This window comes from Cebus imitator, unplaced genomic scaffold, assembly GCF_001604975.1.
Source record: "Cebus imitator isolate Cc_AM_T3 unplaced genomic scaffold, Cebus_imitator-1.0 Scaffold114, whole genome shotgun sequence".
NCBI lineage: Eukaryota > Metazoa > Chordata > Mammalia > Primates > Cebidae > Cebus > Cebus imitator.
The window spans coordinates 2,655,201-2,668,961 of NW_016107429.1; the positions used below are offsets into that span (position 1 = coordinate 2,655,201).

The following is a 13,761-nucleotide window of genomic DNA, read 5'->3' on the forward strand; positions in this document are numbered from 1 at the left end:
CCCACAGCAAAGATTCAAAATTGGGGTTATGTGGAAACCTTCACTGAATTCGTGTATTTACTTTTCCGGTTCACCCTACGTTACACAGAAGTTGAGATTCCTTCCCAACGCTGAGAAAAGTGCATTTTCTTTCTCTGCCCACGCTGCTGGATCCGAGGCTCCAGGAGGAACTGGTAGCAAAGCAGGCGTTTTGGGACCGCGCCTGCGATTGCTCTGTTGCGCTGACTTCCTCTCTCCGTTTCATCCAGAAATACAAGCTTATTTATTTATTTTAATTCTCCCTCTCTTGCTAGCAACCTGTGGACTTGGCATCTGACTGGTGCGGCAAGGAAGGAGGCTGGCAGGCAAGCGCTACTGTGCCCAACCCGGCGGTGCCTCTTCGCAGTCATCAGGACCAAGTCCCCCATTCCAGCTCCTCTGGCAGGGTCTGGAGGTACCTGTGTCCGGGGCAGGAAACCATGAATGTGCCCTTCTGCCCCCTCGCCTTTCTGCCCCTCTTTGAGTTCCCGTCCTTAATTGAAGAGCCGGTGACTATTGGCTGAATTTCCCCTAGCGATTTGCATGAACCGAGAGGGAGTGTCTTCTGCCGCCCTCCCTTCCCGAGCGCGCTGCCTGCTGCCTCCCAGGGAATGCGCGGCCGAGGGAATGCGCGCAGCTCGCAGGCCCTGGCAGTGAGCTGGTGCCCGGCGACCTGGCACCCGCGCCTGGATATGGGGCGTCTACTTCGTCCCAGGAGCAGCACCAGCCACAGGAACCTGCCGGTAAGGGTGAGGGTCCAGGAGCCCCGCGACCCCGACAAGTTGCAGTATCGTAAAGCAATTTCTACTCAGATGGTTTTTCAAACCTTCCACCTTCATCTAAACTTCAGAGGAAGGATGGCACGGGGAGCGAAAGGGAGTTTGGGATAATGTGTCTTCCTTTTAACAAGGAACAGGCGAGTCCTTGGGTCAGGAGAGGAAGTTTCTGAAGCAGGAAATGTATCCCGATGAGGTGGAGGGGGACAGGGGTGCGCTCAATCCGCTTTAGATACAGGGTTCGGGGATCGTTTCCTGCTGCCGGCGTCTGGCTGTGACTGAAACTGACAAATTGTTTTTGCATAACCATTTTCCGCGTTTACAATGCTTCCTCCTAAGAGAGGGGGATTAGTGACGGCTTGGTAAGGAGTGGAAATCCAGATCCTTTTGGTCTGATTTCAAATGAGTCCTAAAATAAAAATCACTCTTTCCGACCTGAGACCTAAAGTGTTGGAGGTGGAGGAGGGAGTGTTAGTATTTTTTCATGTTATTATTATTGCGATTGTGGTTGTTTTACGGTTCGCCTAGTAAGGGATGTCACACACTGCGTGTTCCAGCACTCTAATGGCAGAATCACTTCAAGGAGAAATAAATCGCCCACCTTTCAGTGCTCTCTACCACCAGCCCCCTCCCTCCCCATCACCTACCCTGGAGGTTTCCCTGTCGCGTTGCGCAGTCTCTGAGTTGGAATCCTCTCCCCTCCTGCGTGTGTTTCCAGGGATGTTTTATGGTCTGGGGTGCTGAATGTTAGCTGGTTGAGGGTGGTGATGGGGAGACGAGCGGGGAAGGCGGGGCAGGAGGGGATAAGAAAGTGAACAGCAAAATTAAGTTTTGGAGCAGATATTGCCCCACAGATCTCTCCTTTGCAGCGCGATTCTTCTTCGCCCCGTTCTAACTAGAGGTTTTGCTTCTGGGAATGGGGATGGGGGACAGCAAGGATCACAGGGCACTAGTTTCTCTCTCGGACCCCTATTTCCCTGGTTGTGTAATGAGCTTTCTTCCCTCCCCCCACTCCAGCATCTGTTTCTGTTTGTCCTCTTCGTGGGACCCTTCAGCTGCCTCGCGAGTTACAGCCGGGCCACCGAGCTTCTGTACAGCCTAAACGAGGGACTGCCCGCGGGGGTGCTCATCGGCAGCCTGGCAGAGGACCTGCGGCTGCTGCCCGGGGCTGCAGGGAGGCGGGACGCGCAGTCGCAGCTGCCAGAGCGCACTGGTGCCGAGTGGAACCCCCCTCTCTCCTTCAGCCTGGCCTCCCGGGGACTGAGTGGCCAGTACGTTACCCTAGACAACCGCTCTGGGGAACTGCACACTTCAGCTCAGGAGATCGACAGGGAGGCCCTGTGTCTTGAAGGGGGCGGAGGGTCCGCGTGGGGCGGCAGCGTTTCCATCTCCTCCTCTCCTTCTTCTGACTCTTGCCTTTTGCTGCTGGATGTACTTGTCCTGCCTCAGGAATACTTCAGGTTCGTGAAGGTGAAGATCGCCATCAGAGACATCAATGACAACGCTCCGCAGTTCCCTGTTTCCCAGATCTTGGTGTGGGTCCCGGAAAATGCACCTGTAAACACCCGATTGGCCATAGAGCATCCTGCTGTGGACCCAGATGTAGGCATTAATGGGGTGCAGACCTATCGCTTACTGGACTACCATGGTATGTTCACCCTTGACGTGGAGGAGAATGAGAATGGGGAGCGCACCCCCTACCTAATTGTAATGGGTGCTTTGGACAGGGAAACCCAGGACCAGTATGTGAGCATCATCATAGCTGAGGATGGTGGGTCTCCACCACTGCTGGGCAGTGCCACCCTCACCATTGGCATAAGTGACATTAATGACAATTGCCCTCTGTTCACAGACTCACAAATCAATGTCACTGTGTATGGGAATGCTACAGTGGGTACCCCAATTGCAGCTGTCCAGGCTGTGGATAGAGACTTGGGGACCAATGCTCAAATTACCTATTCTTACAGTCAGAAAGTTCCACAAGCATCTAAGGATTTATTTCACCTGGATGAAAACACTGGTGTTATTAAACTTTTCAGTAAGATTGGAGGAAATGTTCTGCAATCCCACAAGCTCACCATCCTTGCTAATGGACCAGGCTGCATCCCTGCTGTAATCACCGCTCTTGTGTCCATTATCAAAGTTATTTTCAGACCTCCTGAAATTGTCCCTCGTTACATAGCAAACGAGATAGATGGTGTTGTTTATCTGAAAGAACTGGAACCCATTAACACTCCCATTGCGTTTTTCACCATAAGAGATCCAGAAGGTAAATACAAGGTTAACTGCTACCTGGATGGTGAAGGGCCATTTAGGTTATCACCCTACAAACCGTACAATAATGAATATTTACTAGAGACCACAAAACCTATGGACTATGAGCTACAGCAATTCTATGAAATAGCTGTGGTGGCTTGGAACTCTGAGGGATTTCATGTCAAAAGAGTTATTAAAGTGCAACTTTTAGATGATAACGATAATGCTCCAATTTTCCTTCAACCCTTAATAGAGCTAACCATCGAAGAAAACAACACACCCAATGCCTTTTTGACTAAGCTATATGCTACAGATGCTGACAGTGGAGAGAGAGGCCAAGTTTCATATTTTCTGGGACCTGATGCTCCATCGTATTTTTCCTTAGACAGTGTCACAGGAATTCTGACAGTTTCTACTCAGCTGGACCGAGAAGAGAAAGAAAAGTACAGATACACTGTCAGAGCTGTTGACTGTGGGAAGCCACCCAGAGAATCAGTAGCCACTGTGGCCCTCACAGTGTTGGATAAAAATGACAACAGTCCTAGGTTTATCAACAAGGACTTCAGCTTTTTTGTGCCTGAAAACTTTCCAGGCTATGGTGAGATAGGAGTAATTAGTGTAACAGATGCTGATGCTGGGCGAAATGGATGGGTCGCCCTCTCGGTGGTAAACCAGAGTGATATTTTTGTCATAGATACAGGAAAGGGCATGCTAAGGGCTAAAGTCTCTTTGGACAGAGAGCAGCAAAGCTCCTATACTTTGTGGGTTGAAGCTGTTGATGGGGGTGAGCCCGCCCTCTCCTCTACTGCAAAAATCACAATTCTCCTTCTAGATATCAATGACAACCCTCCTCTTGTTTTATTTCCTCAGTCTAACATGTCTTATCTGTTAGTACTGCCTTCTACTCTCCCTGGCTCCCCAGTTACAGAAGTCTATGCTGTTGACAAAGACACAGGCATGAATGCTGTCATAGCTTATAGCATCATAGGGAGAAGAGGTCCCAGGCCTGAATCCTTTAGGATTGACCCTAAAACTGGCAACATTACTTTGGAAGAGGCATTAATGCAAACAGATTATGGGCTCCATCGCTTACTGGTGAAAGTGAGTGACCATGGTTATCCCGAGCCTCTCCACTCCACGGTCATGGTGAACCTATTTGTCAATGACACTGTCAGTAATGAGAGTTACATTGAGAGTCTTTTAAGAAAGGAACCAGAGATTAACATAGAGGAGAAAGAACCACAGATCTCAATAGAACCAACTCATAGAAAGGTAGAATCTGTGTCCTGTATGCCCACCTTAGTAGCTCTGTCTGTAATAAGCTTGGGTTCCATCACACTCGTCACAGGGATGGGTATATACATCTGTTTAAGGAAAGGGAAAAAGCACCCCAGGGAAGATGAAAATTTGGAAGTACAGATTCCACTGAAAGGAAAAATTGACTTCCATATGCAAGAGAGAAAGCCAATGGATATTTCTAATATTTGATTATTTGATGGTGGAATAACACAGAGAGATGTTTTAACTGACTTTGGATCTTCATCTCCTAAAAAGAGTGTGTTGATGGCAGTTCCAATGAAGGACGAATAATTTATAACTTGTTCTATATTGTAAATAGCTGTTTACAGGTTTTTAAATTCAGAGGTTATAAAATGTGTACAGCATTTTTAAGTGAAAATTAGTACTAACAGCTATAGGACTGTTATTTAAAAAAAAAAAAAAGATTGGACGTGGTTTGCAGCTTTCATACACCAAGCAGATGATTGATAAAACCTGGGAGTAAGGTAAGAAAATGGTACAATTTTTTTAATCTAAAAAGTCCTGTCACCACAAGAGGGCATCAGCTGCTCCTTTGCAGGGAACTGAGGTATTGTACTTGACAGTTGTACATGAAATTAATGAAAGAGTATATTTTAAATATATTGTTTTTAACATTAAACAAATATGAAATTAAAGTAAATTAAATTTCACCCTATTTAAATATATAAGAAAAAAAAGAAATGCACTTGTAAACAGAATGTTTATTACCTCATAAGTGCATATATAGTTTGAAAGAGAAGGCATTAAAAAGAAGTGCAATTCCTTTTTAGCAAGGATAAAAATATTGTCTTGTGTTACAAATTCGACCTGCTGAAGCGTATTCCACTTTCTGTGTACTCCAATTGCTTTCTTTTTGCTTTACCACTAAACTTGCTATTATTACAGGGGAAGCATATATATACATATATGTATATTCTTTGTTACAGAAAATGTAACTAGATGCTGTGCCCAAGAAAAACAGCCAGAAGCAAAGAAATGCTTCAATCCTTAGTTGCTTCATAGGTATTCATGACATTTTAGTGCTTTCACAACTTGTTGGTTGTACTTTATACTTGGGTTACATGTTAGATTTTTATAGGCTTAAATTCATCCATCACATAAGAAAATAGAAATCATATTAAAACCCAATTCTTCTAGAGGCTTGTGTACACTATTGGTTGTTTTCGTTGGGCATTTTATAGGAAAGTTATACTGTACTTATCTTTTCGTTGTTGTTTAGGTTTGTTGGCTCCCATTTCTGGCTTCCTTTCTTTGGTTTTGGATTAAGTCCAACAGTTTATTTGTAAGCTTGGCAGCAGATTTCTCTGACAATTTAGCTTTTACCGAATCTCTTGCAATGAAGAAAACTACTTCATCAGTGTTGTATCACTTTCACTTCATTGTGTGAGCTGGAAATATTATTTTATATGAGAGCTATAGCAAAATAATCTGTATAAACGAGGAATGTGTTAGCTCAAACTGGATTATTTTACTTGTTGGCATCATGCATCTGTACTGTACCAAAAGTGTTTATATGTCTGCAAATTAAAGGTATATATTTTCATAATTTCTTTCTCATTTTTAGCATTTTATATTTGAACATGGGCTTTTCTTTCACTGAAGTGCCTGTCATTTGTCTGTTTTTAGCATTAAATGTGGGTAAACTGTAGTATTCTGCTATACTAAAGTTTATATTAAACTAATTCATTACTCAATTAAACATTGGGTAAATTATTAAATTTGTGTGTAGTTATAGACGTATATAGAGAGTACAGAGTATGCCTAAATGTTTGATGTAAGTTCATATGAAAATTTGCACCCATGTATATGCACATGCATATTAATTTATTATAGATTTAATACCATTATACATTTTCATTTTACCACGTTTATAGCAAATCCTCTGTTAGCTGTGTTGCAATAGCTTGCGATAATTTTGAAAACAAAAATACTCTGCTTGAAAAGAAATTGAATGCAAACAGCCAAGTTCTTTTAGATTTGTATTAATTAACTCATTTGCTTTCTTCAATTTGATAATTTCAATAAATAAAATAATAAATATAGGAGACAGCAAGATTTGTTACAAAAAATATATTTTTATTGGAAATTCCTTTTTTATGAGAGGTATCTGAGCTAAGAGATTAAGATCATTTAACCCCCAGAACTTTTCATTTATAACTGATATGTAGCAATGGAGGAAACATTTCTTGCTAGTCATATCTTATTTCTTATTTCTCCTTTTTAGAGAAAGAAACTACATGAGATAAAAGTAACGCTATTTATTTAAGAATCCTCCATAAATATAATAATTTTACCATCGGTATAAATAACACAATTTTTGATTCGTTTTCCAATTTGAGGAAGGTTCATGTGTTTTGGGGAATGGACTTTATCTCCAGCATGAGAAATGCCTGTAACATTAATAAAAAGATGTATTTCTGAATAACTTCTTGTGGCAGGATTTCCTTTACAAAAACATCTCATTCACATTAAAACATTAATAACAAGGAAAGCTAAAGTAAATTAAGCTCAAAGATAAAAGCCCCTTTTTACTGACACCTTGTGCTAGAATAGTTGCCAAAATGTATGCTAATCATGTCAATGTTGTTAGTTGAGCTGGCACAAAAATAAATGTTCCATTCATTAAAAACCCTAATATCCATTTAACAGTTTGAGAACCAGTGAGTTCTCTTTGCCCAATTTAACGAAAAAGAGATTGCTGTGATCTTTGCACTGCCAAATCCACTCTTATACTGCAGAGAAAATTGTTCATTAATTTCAATCGGGAAATTTAAAACCAACAAGCAATTTCAGTTACAGGGGAATGAACAATTTAAGCTATTTGACTACTTAGGGTAGATTTCCTGACCTTTAAAGAAAAAAAAAAGTTCTCCCGGCAGTTATGCTTTCATCAATGGTGGTTGAAAAATAAAAGAAAAATACATTATTTTAAAAACAGTTTTGTAGTATTGATGAATTCAAAAAAATCTTTAGTGTTTTGGATGTAAATCTTTAGTGTTTTGGATGTTCTACATGTATTTTATTTAGGAAAACAGGCATGATTTTACTGTGAAATAACATCACTAGAGCAATTTTTAGGAGTGGTGTATGAGGTTGATTTGATTGCAGTAAGATCTCTCCCAAGGATTCTAATTTGTGCTCCCAGAAAATGTCCAAATTCACTACTACAAAGGGGAGATTAAGCAAGCCTCTTTACTCTGGAGACTCAGGTTCCAATCTCTTCTCATGATGTGAGGGCTCTCTGAGGTCCTGATCCCCGGCAGACAATGGAAAATATAATGAAAGTGCAGCACCAACCACCTGGTGTTCTTGAACTCATTGGGCAGCCTCAGTTCACAGAAGTCAGAGACATAAACACCTGAGCTTTTTCATCCCTCTATGGTAGATTTGCTCACTGATAAAAAACAGTCAAAATTGCCGCAAAATGCCATATTGCTGACTTAGGCAGTCTCTGCCTAGCACTGTGCCTTTCCACGCAAGTAGTCAATAAACATTTATTGAAGAGAATTGATGAGCACGCAAGACTAACCAAAGCAGGAAAAAAAAATCAATTAATATAATTTGGATCCCTGAGCTAAAAAAGTCCCAGCACAGTATCTTTTCGAGTTATTTTTATTTCTAATAACAAATCATGCATATTTTTCAGATAATATATACAGAAATACATATTCTATAATCATTTTTAAATGTCACTTCCTGTATATTATTGTCCTTAGATAGTAGAATTTGTAAAATAGACTCCTAAACTAGGAATGTCTTCCTTTAAGGATATAAAACAAAATTGGGTGAACTTTAAAACTTAATCCACTAATGTCAAGAAGTAAGAATACCATGGTGACTTTTTAAAAATCAGTCATACAGACATTTATCCCATACATATTTTAGTACCCATATTACAAGTCTTTAATGAACTTACATCATGCTGTGGAAAGCCAATAAGAAAACCACTTTCAAAACATTATATGTGATAAATGCCTATTTTTTGGATGCTATGTGAGCAGGATCTAAGCCAATTTTGCAAAGTCAGAGAAGGCTCCCTAAAGGAGGTGATTTCTATTTTGAACCCTTCTCAGAGGAAGTTATGAGCTTGAAAAAAGGAAAAGTTAGCCAAGAGAAAATGGCAGCAAGGAGGGAAGGGCATTTGAGGAGGAGGGAACACATGTGGCAAAGCTCACATGTGGGAGTGAGCATGTCATGGTTGAAGAGCCACAAATATTGCAGTTTTCCTTGGCTAAAGGGTTGAAGAGAAAAAAACGATTACAAACAATGAGCTTGGAGACATAGTGTACAGCAAATAATGAAGAAATTTGTGTGTCATACTTGGAGGTTACAATTTTATCCGAAAGGCAGTGGAACTTTTAAGAATGTAGCCAATGAGTTTATGTTTTTAAAGGAGAACTTTGGCCCCGTGTAGAGATTGTGTTGAAGAAAATGCTGGATGCTAGTTAAAAGGATGAGTGACAATTTAAGTGAAAAATAGGGCCTTAAACCAGGGAATATAAAAAAATATGTATATAGCAGGCAATATAGAATGTAAATAATGTATAGCTGATTAAACTTGTGATGCCATAGGAATTCATCTGCACAGAATGACCAGAAAGTAAATTGTTTTCGTAATTTACTTTTGAGATTAATGTAAAAATTTGAAAAAGATACAGAGCTCATTTACTAAACAGTCAGTCAGCAATGAAAGTATTGGAGCCATAACCCCTTCTCCAATGTTGGGTTTTATGACACAGATGGAATTTTAAAGGCACTAATTTACCCAGTTTATTTCATCTTTATGATTGTCAATTCTCTTCAATTTAACAAACATTACTCTGTGCCCACGTGACAGATATTCCAATATGAGGTTGACCTCATCTAAGGCATTTCATCTAAGGCATTTGTGGTATTTTACTTGTAGTTGTACTAAAAATAGACACATGCAGAAGAGTCCTTCCTGTTGAAAACTTAAGATAATAAAATGTGAAGTGGATAATTTAAGGTGTAAATATAACTTCAGGTGTTATGTGAATGCCAAGGAACAGTGATATGATGGTTGTAGGCAACTCTTAACAAGATCCAGGAAATATGAACAGGTGAAATGGCTAAAGCCAAGAAGTATGCAGGCATTGAGGTGTAATGTCACTATTTTGAACATTTCACATCATTTTAAAAATCAGTTAAGTCACTTAGCATATCTTATGCTTCAAGTATTATGTTGCTTAAAATGAAGAATTTTAAGTAAGAACCAATACCAAATCATAGAATTTTCATACTCAGGCTAACTAAACATTTAGCAGATGTAAAGCCAATATTATATACAGTCCCAGCTTCTAGAAAACTCTAATTAATTTCCCCTCCTAAGACTCATCTATGTGTAAATTATGAACTTACTCCTTTTTTCATGTTGTGATGAAAATTAAATGAGATAATTGATGCAAAATATTTTGGACGGATCAAGTGTTCCACAAATATTATTGCTATTGTAATTAAATGGTGTGCATTGGAAGTTGTCTTATCAATTTATTTGCTCATTCTTTCACCAAATTCATTCAATCAATATTTTTATTACATAACAAAATTCCATAAAGTTGATAGTGTTTTAGATTAAAGGCCTATATATACTCAATATACTCTATTTATTTAAATTATGCATCTTATAGACACTGACTTTTTTTATTCCTATGACAAATTCATATATCCTTTCTCATCTGGAAATGTCCCTTGGACCTTTTCTGCTGATGTACCATTGCATTCATGAGAGTTTAGCCCTTATGACCAATCATGTCCCATTGCATATCCCTCAAGGTGATAATCCTAATATTGTCACCTTGAAGGATAGAATTTCAACATATAATTTTGCAAAGGACATTAACATTCAGACTATACTGTGGGGTATTTTCAAACATGTCAGAAACCTGTGTTGGAAAGCCTCTTTTCAAAATATTTCTAAGGTTTCCCTAGTCCTAGCACTTGACATGCTCTCATCATACTGAATGAGGTTTGAGGTACCCACCACTCAGAAAAGGTCTGGTGGCTAGCTACAGAGTTCGTACAGTCCTGACGTGGGGAAAACTGCTGTTTAGAGCCCTGCTACTCAATGTCTGGTCTACAAAGCTGCAGCAACAGAGAATCTGGGTCCCACTCTGGATCTATTAAACCAGAAACTGCATTTTATAAGATCCCCAGGTGATTTGCACATACATAAAGTTTTAAAACAATATGTTTGGTGCATTGGCCTTCAAGTTTGTTTGCATGTTGAAATAAACAAGTTAGTTATAAACAAAACAAAACAAAGCAAAAAGCATTTGACACCTGTGTTTCACCTCAGGCTACCTTATTTATTTGGTAGGGGGTATAAGATGAGAGTCAGGATTCTTAAAAAGCTCCGCAGGTGATTTGAAAGTGCAGCAAAGATTTAAGGATTACCAGTATGGGTCCCATTATTTCTGTAATTTGCTGTCCTTACTTGGTACTCTAGCATCCAGTCTATTTTGGAGTTTTTCCCTCATCTGCATCCATTCCCAATCTTGTATAAATTAGGACACCATTAAAAAAGTAAATATAAAACTCGTAAGTGAGCACGAAATCAGATCTGATTTCATTCCCATCATCATCACCTAAATGTTGTCATTATCATTATCAATAGTAGATTAATAAAGTAACTAAAATCGTAGCTAACATAACGATTTCTACCTTTTGGAAATTTTAGTCTCCAACAGTTCTCAATTGTAAGCCTGATGAGCACAGCAATGTTGTTGCCTTCTCTTTCTTCTTCTTTCTCTTCTTTCCCCTCCTTCTTCTCCTTCCTCTCTCTCTTCTTATTGCTTTTTTTCCTTCTCTTGTTTTATAGTTGTAATCCAAGAACCTAGAATCATGTTTAGTACATCTGAGAGATTCCGTAAAACATCTGTAGAATGTAGGCAACCCGCCGAATGGGAGAAAATCTGTGAGATCTACCCATCTGACAAAGGTCTAATATCCAGTATCCACAAGGAACTTAAACAAGCTTACAAGAAAAAAACCAAACAACCTCATCAAAAAGTGGACAAAGGATATGAACAGACATTTCTCAAAAGAAGACATTTATGAGGCCAAGAAACATATGAAAAGAAGTTCAACATCGCTGATAATCAGAGAAATGCAAATCAAAACCACAATGAGATACCATTTCACACCAGTCAGAATGATGATTATTTTAAAGTCAAGGAACAACAGATGCTGGCAAGGCTGTGGAGAAACAGGAATGCTTTTATACTGTTGGTGGGAATGTAAATTTGTCCAAACATTGTGGAGGACAGTGTGGCAATTCCTCAAGGATCTAGAACTAGAAATACCATTTGACCCAGCAATCCCATTACTGGGTATATACTCAAAGGAATATAAATCATTTTACTATAAAGACACATGCACATGCACATGTATGTTTATTGCAGCACTATTTAAAATAGCAAACACATGAAATCAATCCAAATGCCCATCAATAATAGAGTGAATAAAGAAAATGTGGTACATATATACCATGGAATATTATGCAACTATAAAAAGGAATGAGATCATGTCCTTTGCAGGGGCATAAATGAAGCTGGAAACCATCATCCCTAGCAAATTAACACATGAACAGAAAAGCAAGCACTGCATGTTCTCACTCATAGTGAGAGTTGAATGACGAGAACACATGAACACAGGGAAGGGAACAGCTTGGGGGCAGGAGTTGAGGAAAGCATTAGGACAAATAGCTAATGCATGCGGGGCTTAAAACCTAGATGACAGGTTCATAAGTGCAGCAATCCACCAAGGTACAGGTATACCTATGTACAAACCTACACGTTCTGCACTTACATCCCAGAACTTAAAGTAGAATAAAAAATAAAAATAAAAAAATAATAAATAAATACAAATCAAAACTATTGAACTCATGGAGATAAAGAGTTGAAGGGTGGCTGCCAGTGGCTGGGAAAGGCAGTGGGCAGCTGGGTGGTGTGGGGCAAGGTAGGAATGGATAATGGGCATACAAAATAGAAAGAATAAATAAAAACTATTGATAATATTTGATAACAGGGTGACTATGGTCAGTAGTAATTTAATTGTACATTTTAAAATAACTAAAGGAGTGTAATTGGATTATCTGTAACACAAGAATAAAGGTGTGAGGAGATAGATATCCTATTTTCCATGATATGATTATTGCACATTGCCTGTCTGTATCAAAACATCACATGTACCCCATAAACGTGTACAACGACAAAAACAGAAAGTTAAAAACGAACAGCAACAACAACAACAGCAAATCCATAGAATGCATTAATGAATGTATCAATGGCAGAAAATTCTAAACATAAATTACAGTAGTTATGTACTTGTATTCTTCCGTTATCATGCTCCTGATAAAGACATACCTGAGACTGGGTAATTTTTTAAAAAAAGATATTTAATAGACTCACAGTTCCACATGGCTGGGGAGGCCTCACAATCATGGCAGAAGGTGAAAGGCACTTCTTACGTAGGGTGGAAAGAGAGATTGAGAGCCAAGTGAAAGGGATTACCCCCTATAAAACCATCAGATTTCATGAGACTGATTCACTACCAGGAGAACAGTATGAGGTAAACCTCCCCATGATTAAATTATCTTCCCCAGCGTCCCTGCCACAACACATGGGGATATGGAAGCTACAATTCAAAAACAGATTTGGGTGGGGACACAGCCAAACCATATCAGTACTTCAGAAGAAAACCATTATCTATTTTGACCTTAGAAGACCATGTAACGGAGGCTTGGAGCTGGGTCTAAAAGTCTTGCTTTGCGAAGAGTCTGCAGCAATAAGAGGTATGCTCTGGCCCATTTCCTTTGCTTCTCCTTAGCAGTCTGATAGAGAGTAGGACATGCTCAGTGGGGCAAAAGTGAAGGAAATAAGGTGGCCGAACTTCCATCTATGGCTACTGGGGCAGGAGATGTAATTATTGGGGAGGCATTCATTTCTAAGTGTTGTAAATGCTGTTTCAACTGTCCATCTGAGATTTGTCTGATAAAGACGAAAAGTGTAAAATATAGGAGGAAAACGTAGAACGAAACTATAAAAAATCATATTCTAGGCAGAAAAACCTGAAGTAAACAAAAATGTAATTATAGTCCTAGCAATTTTTTAGGAATAAAATGTATGCTGATTGAGGATCTCACTACTTATCCTCCTGTTTTCTATGGCTAGGAAAAATATTACCTAGCTCAATGAAATAAAAAAGGACTAGAAACATCCAACAAGGTAAAGAAAACAAGTGTTCACATCCTGGATCTTCCAGCTACTAGTATTAAAACCTTGGGGAAACATCATTACATGTGTGCCATTTTTGCTGAAAATGTACATGAAGAATAACCCCAGGGCAATTCTTAGACTGGAGATAATGCATG

At 39.4% G+C, this 13,761-nt stretch overlaps 1 protein-coding gene across 1 annotated transcript; it reads left to right on the forward strand.

Moving 5' to 3' along the window:
* The first annotated feature begins 200 nt into the window (after positions 1-200).
* Positions 201-6,795, forward strand: PCDH20 (protocadherin 20). The gene is made up of 2 exons (XM_017538770.2): positions 201-761; positions 1,812-6,795. The coding sequence occupies exons 1-2, from the start codon at positions 630-632 to the stop codon at positions 4,536-4,538; spliced, it is 2,859 nt and encodes a 952-aa protein (XP_017394259.1). The 5' UTR covers positions 201-629; the 3' UTR covers positions 4,539-6,795.
* Positions 6,796-13,761: the final 6,966 nt, after the last annotated feature.

Coding starts and splice junctions, on each gene's coding strand:
- PCDH20 (XM_017538770.2), top strand. CDS start 630: ATGCGCGGCCGAGGGAATGCGCGCAGCTCGCAGGCCCTGGCAGTGAGC. Junction 762..1,811: donor CCAGCCACAGGAACCTGCCG/GTAAGGGTGAGG, acceptor CCCCCACTCCAG/CATCTGTTTCTGTTTGTCCT.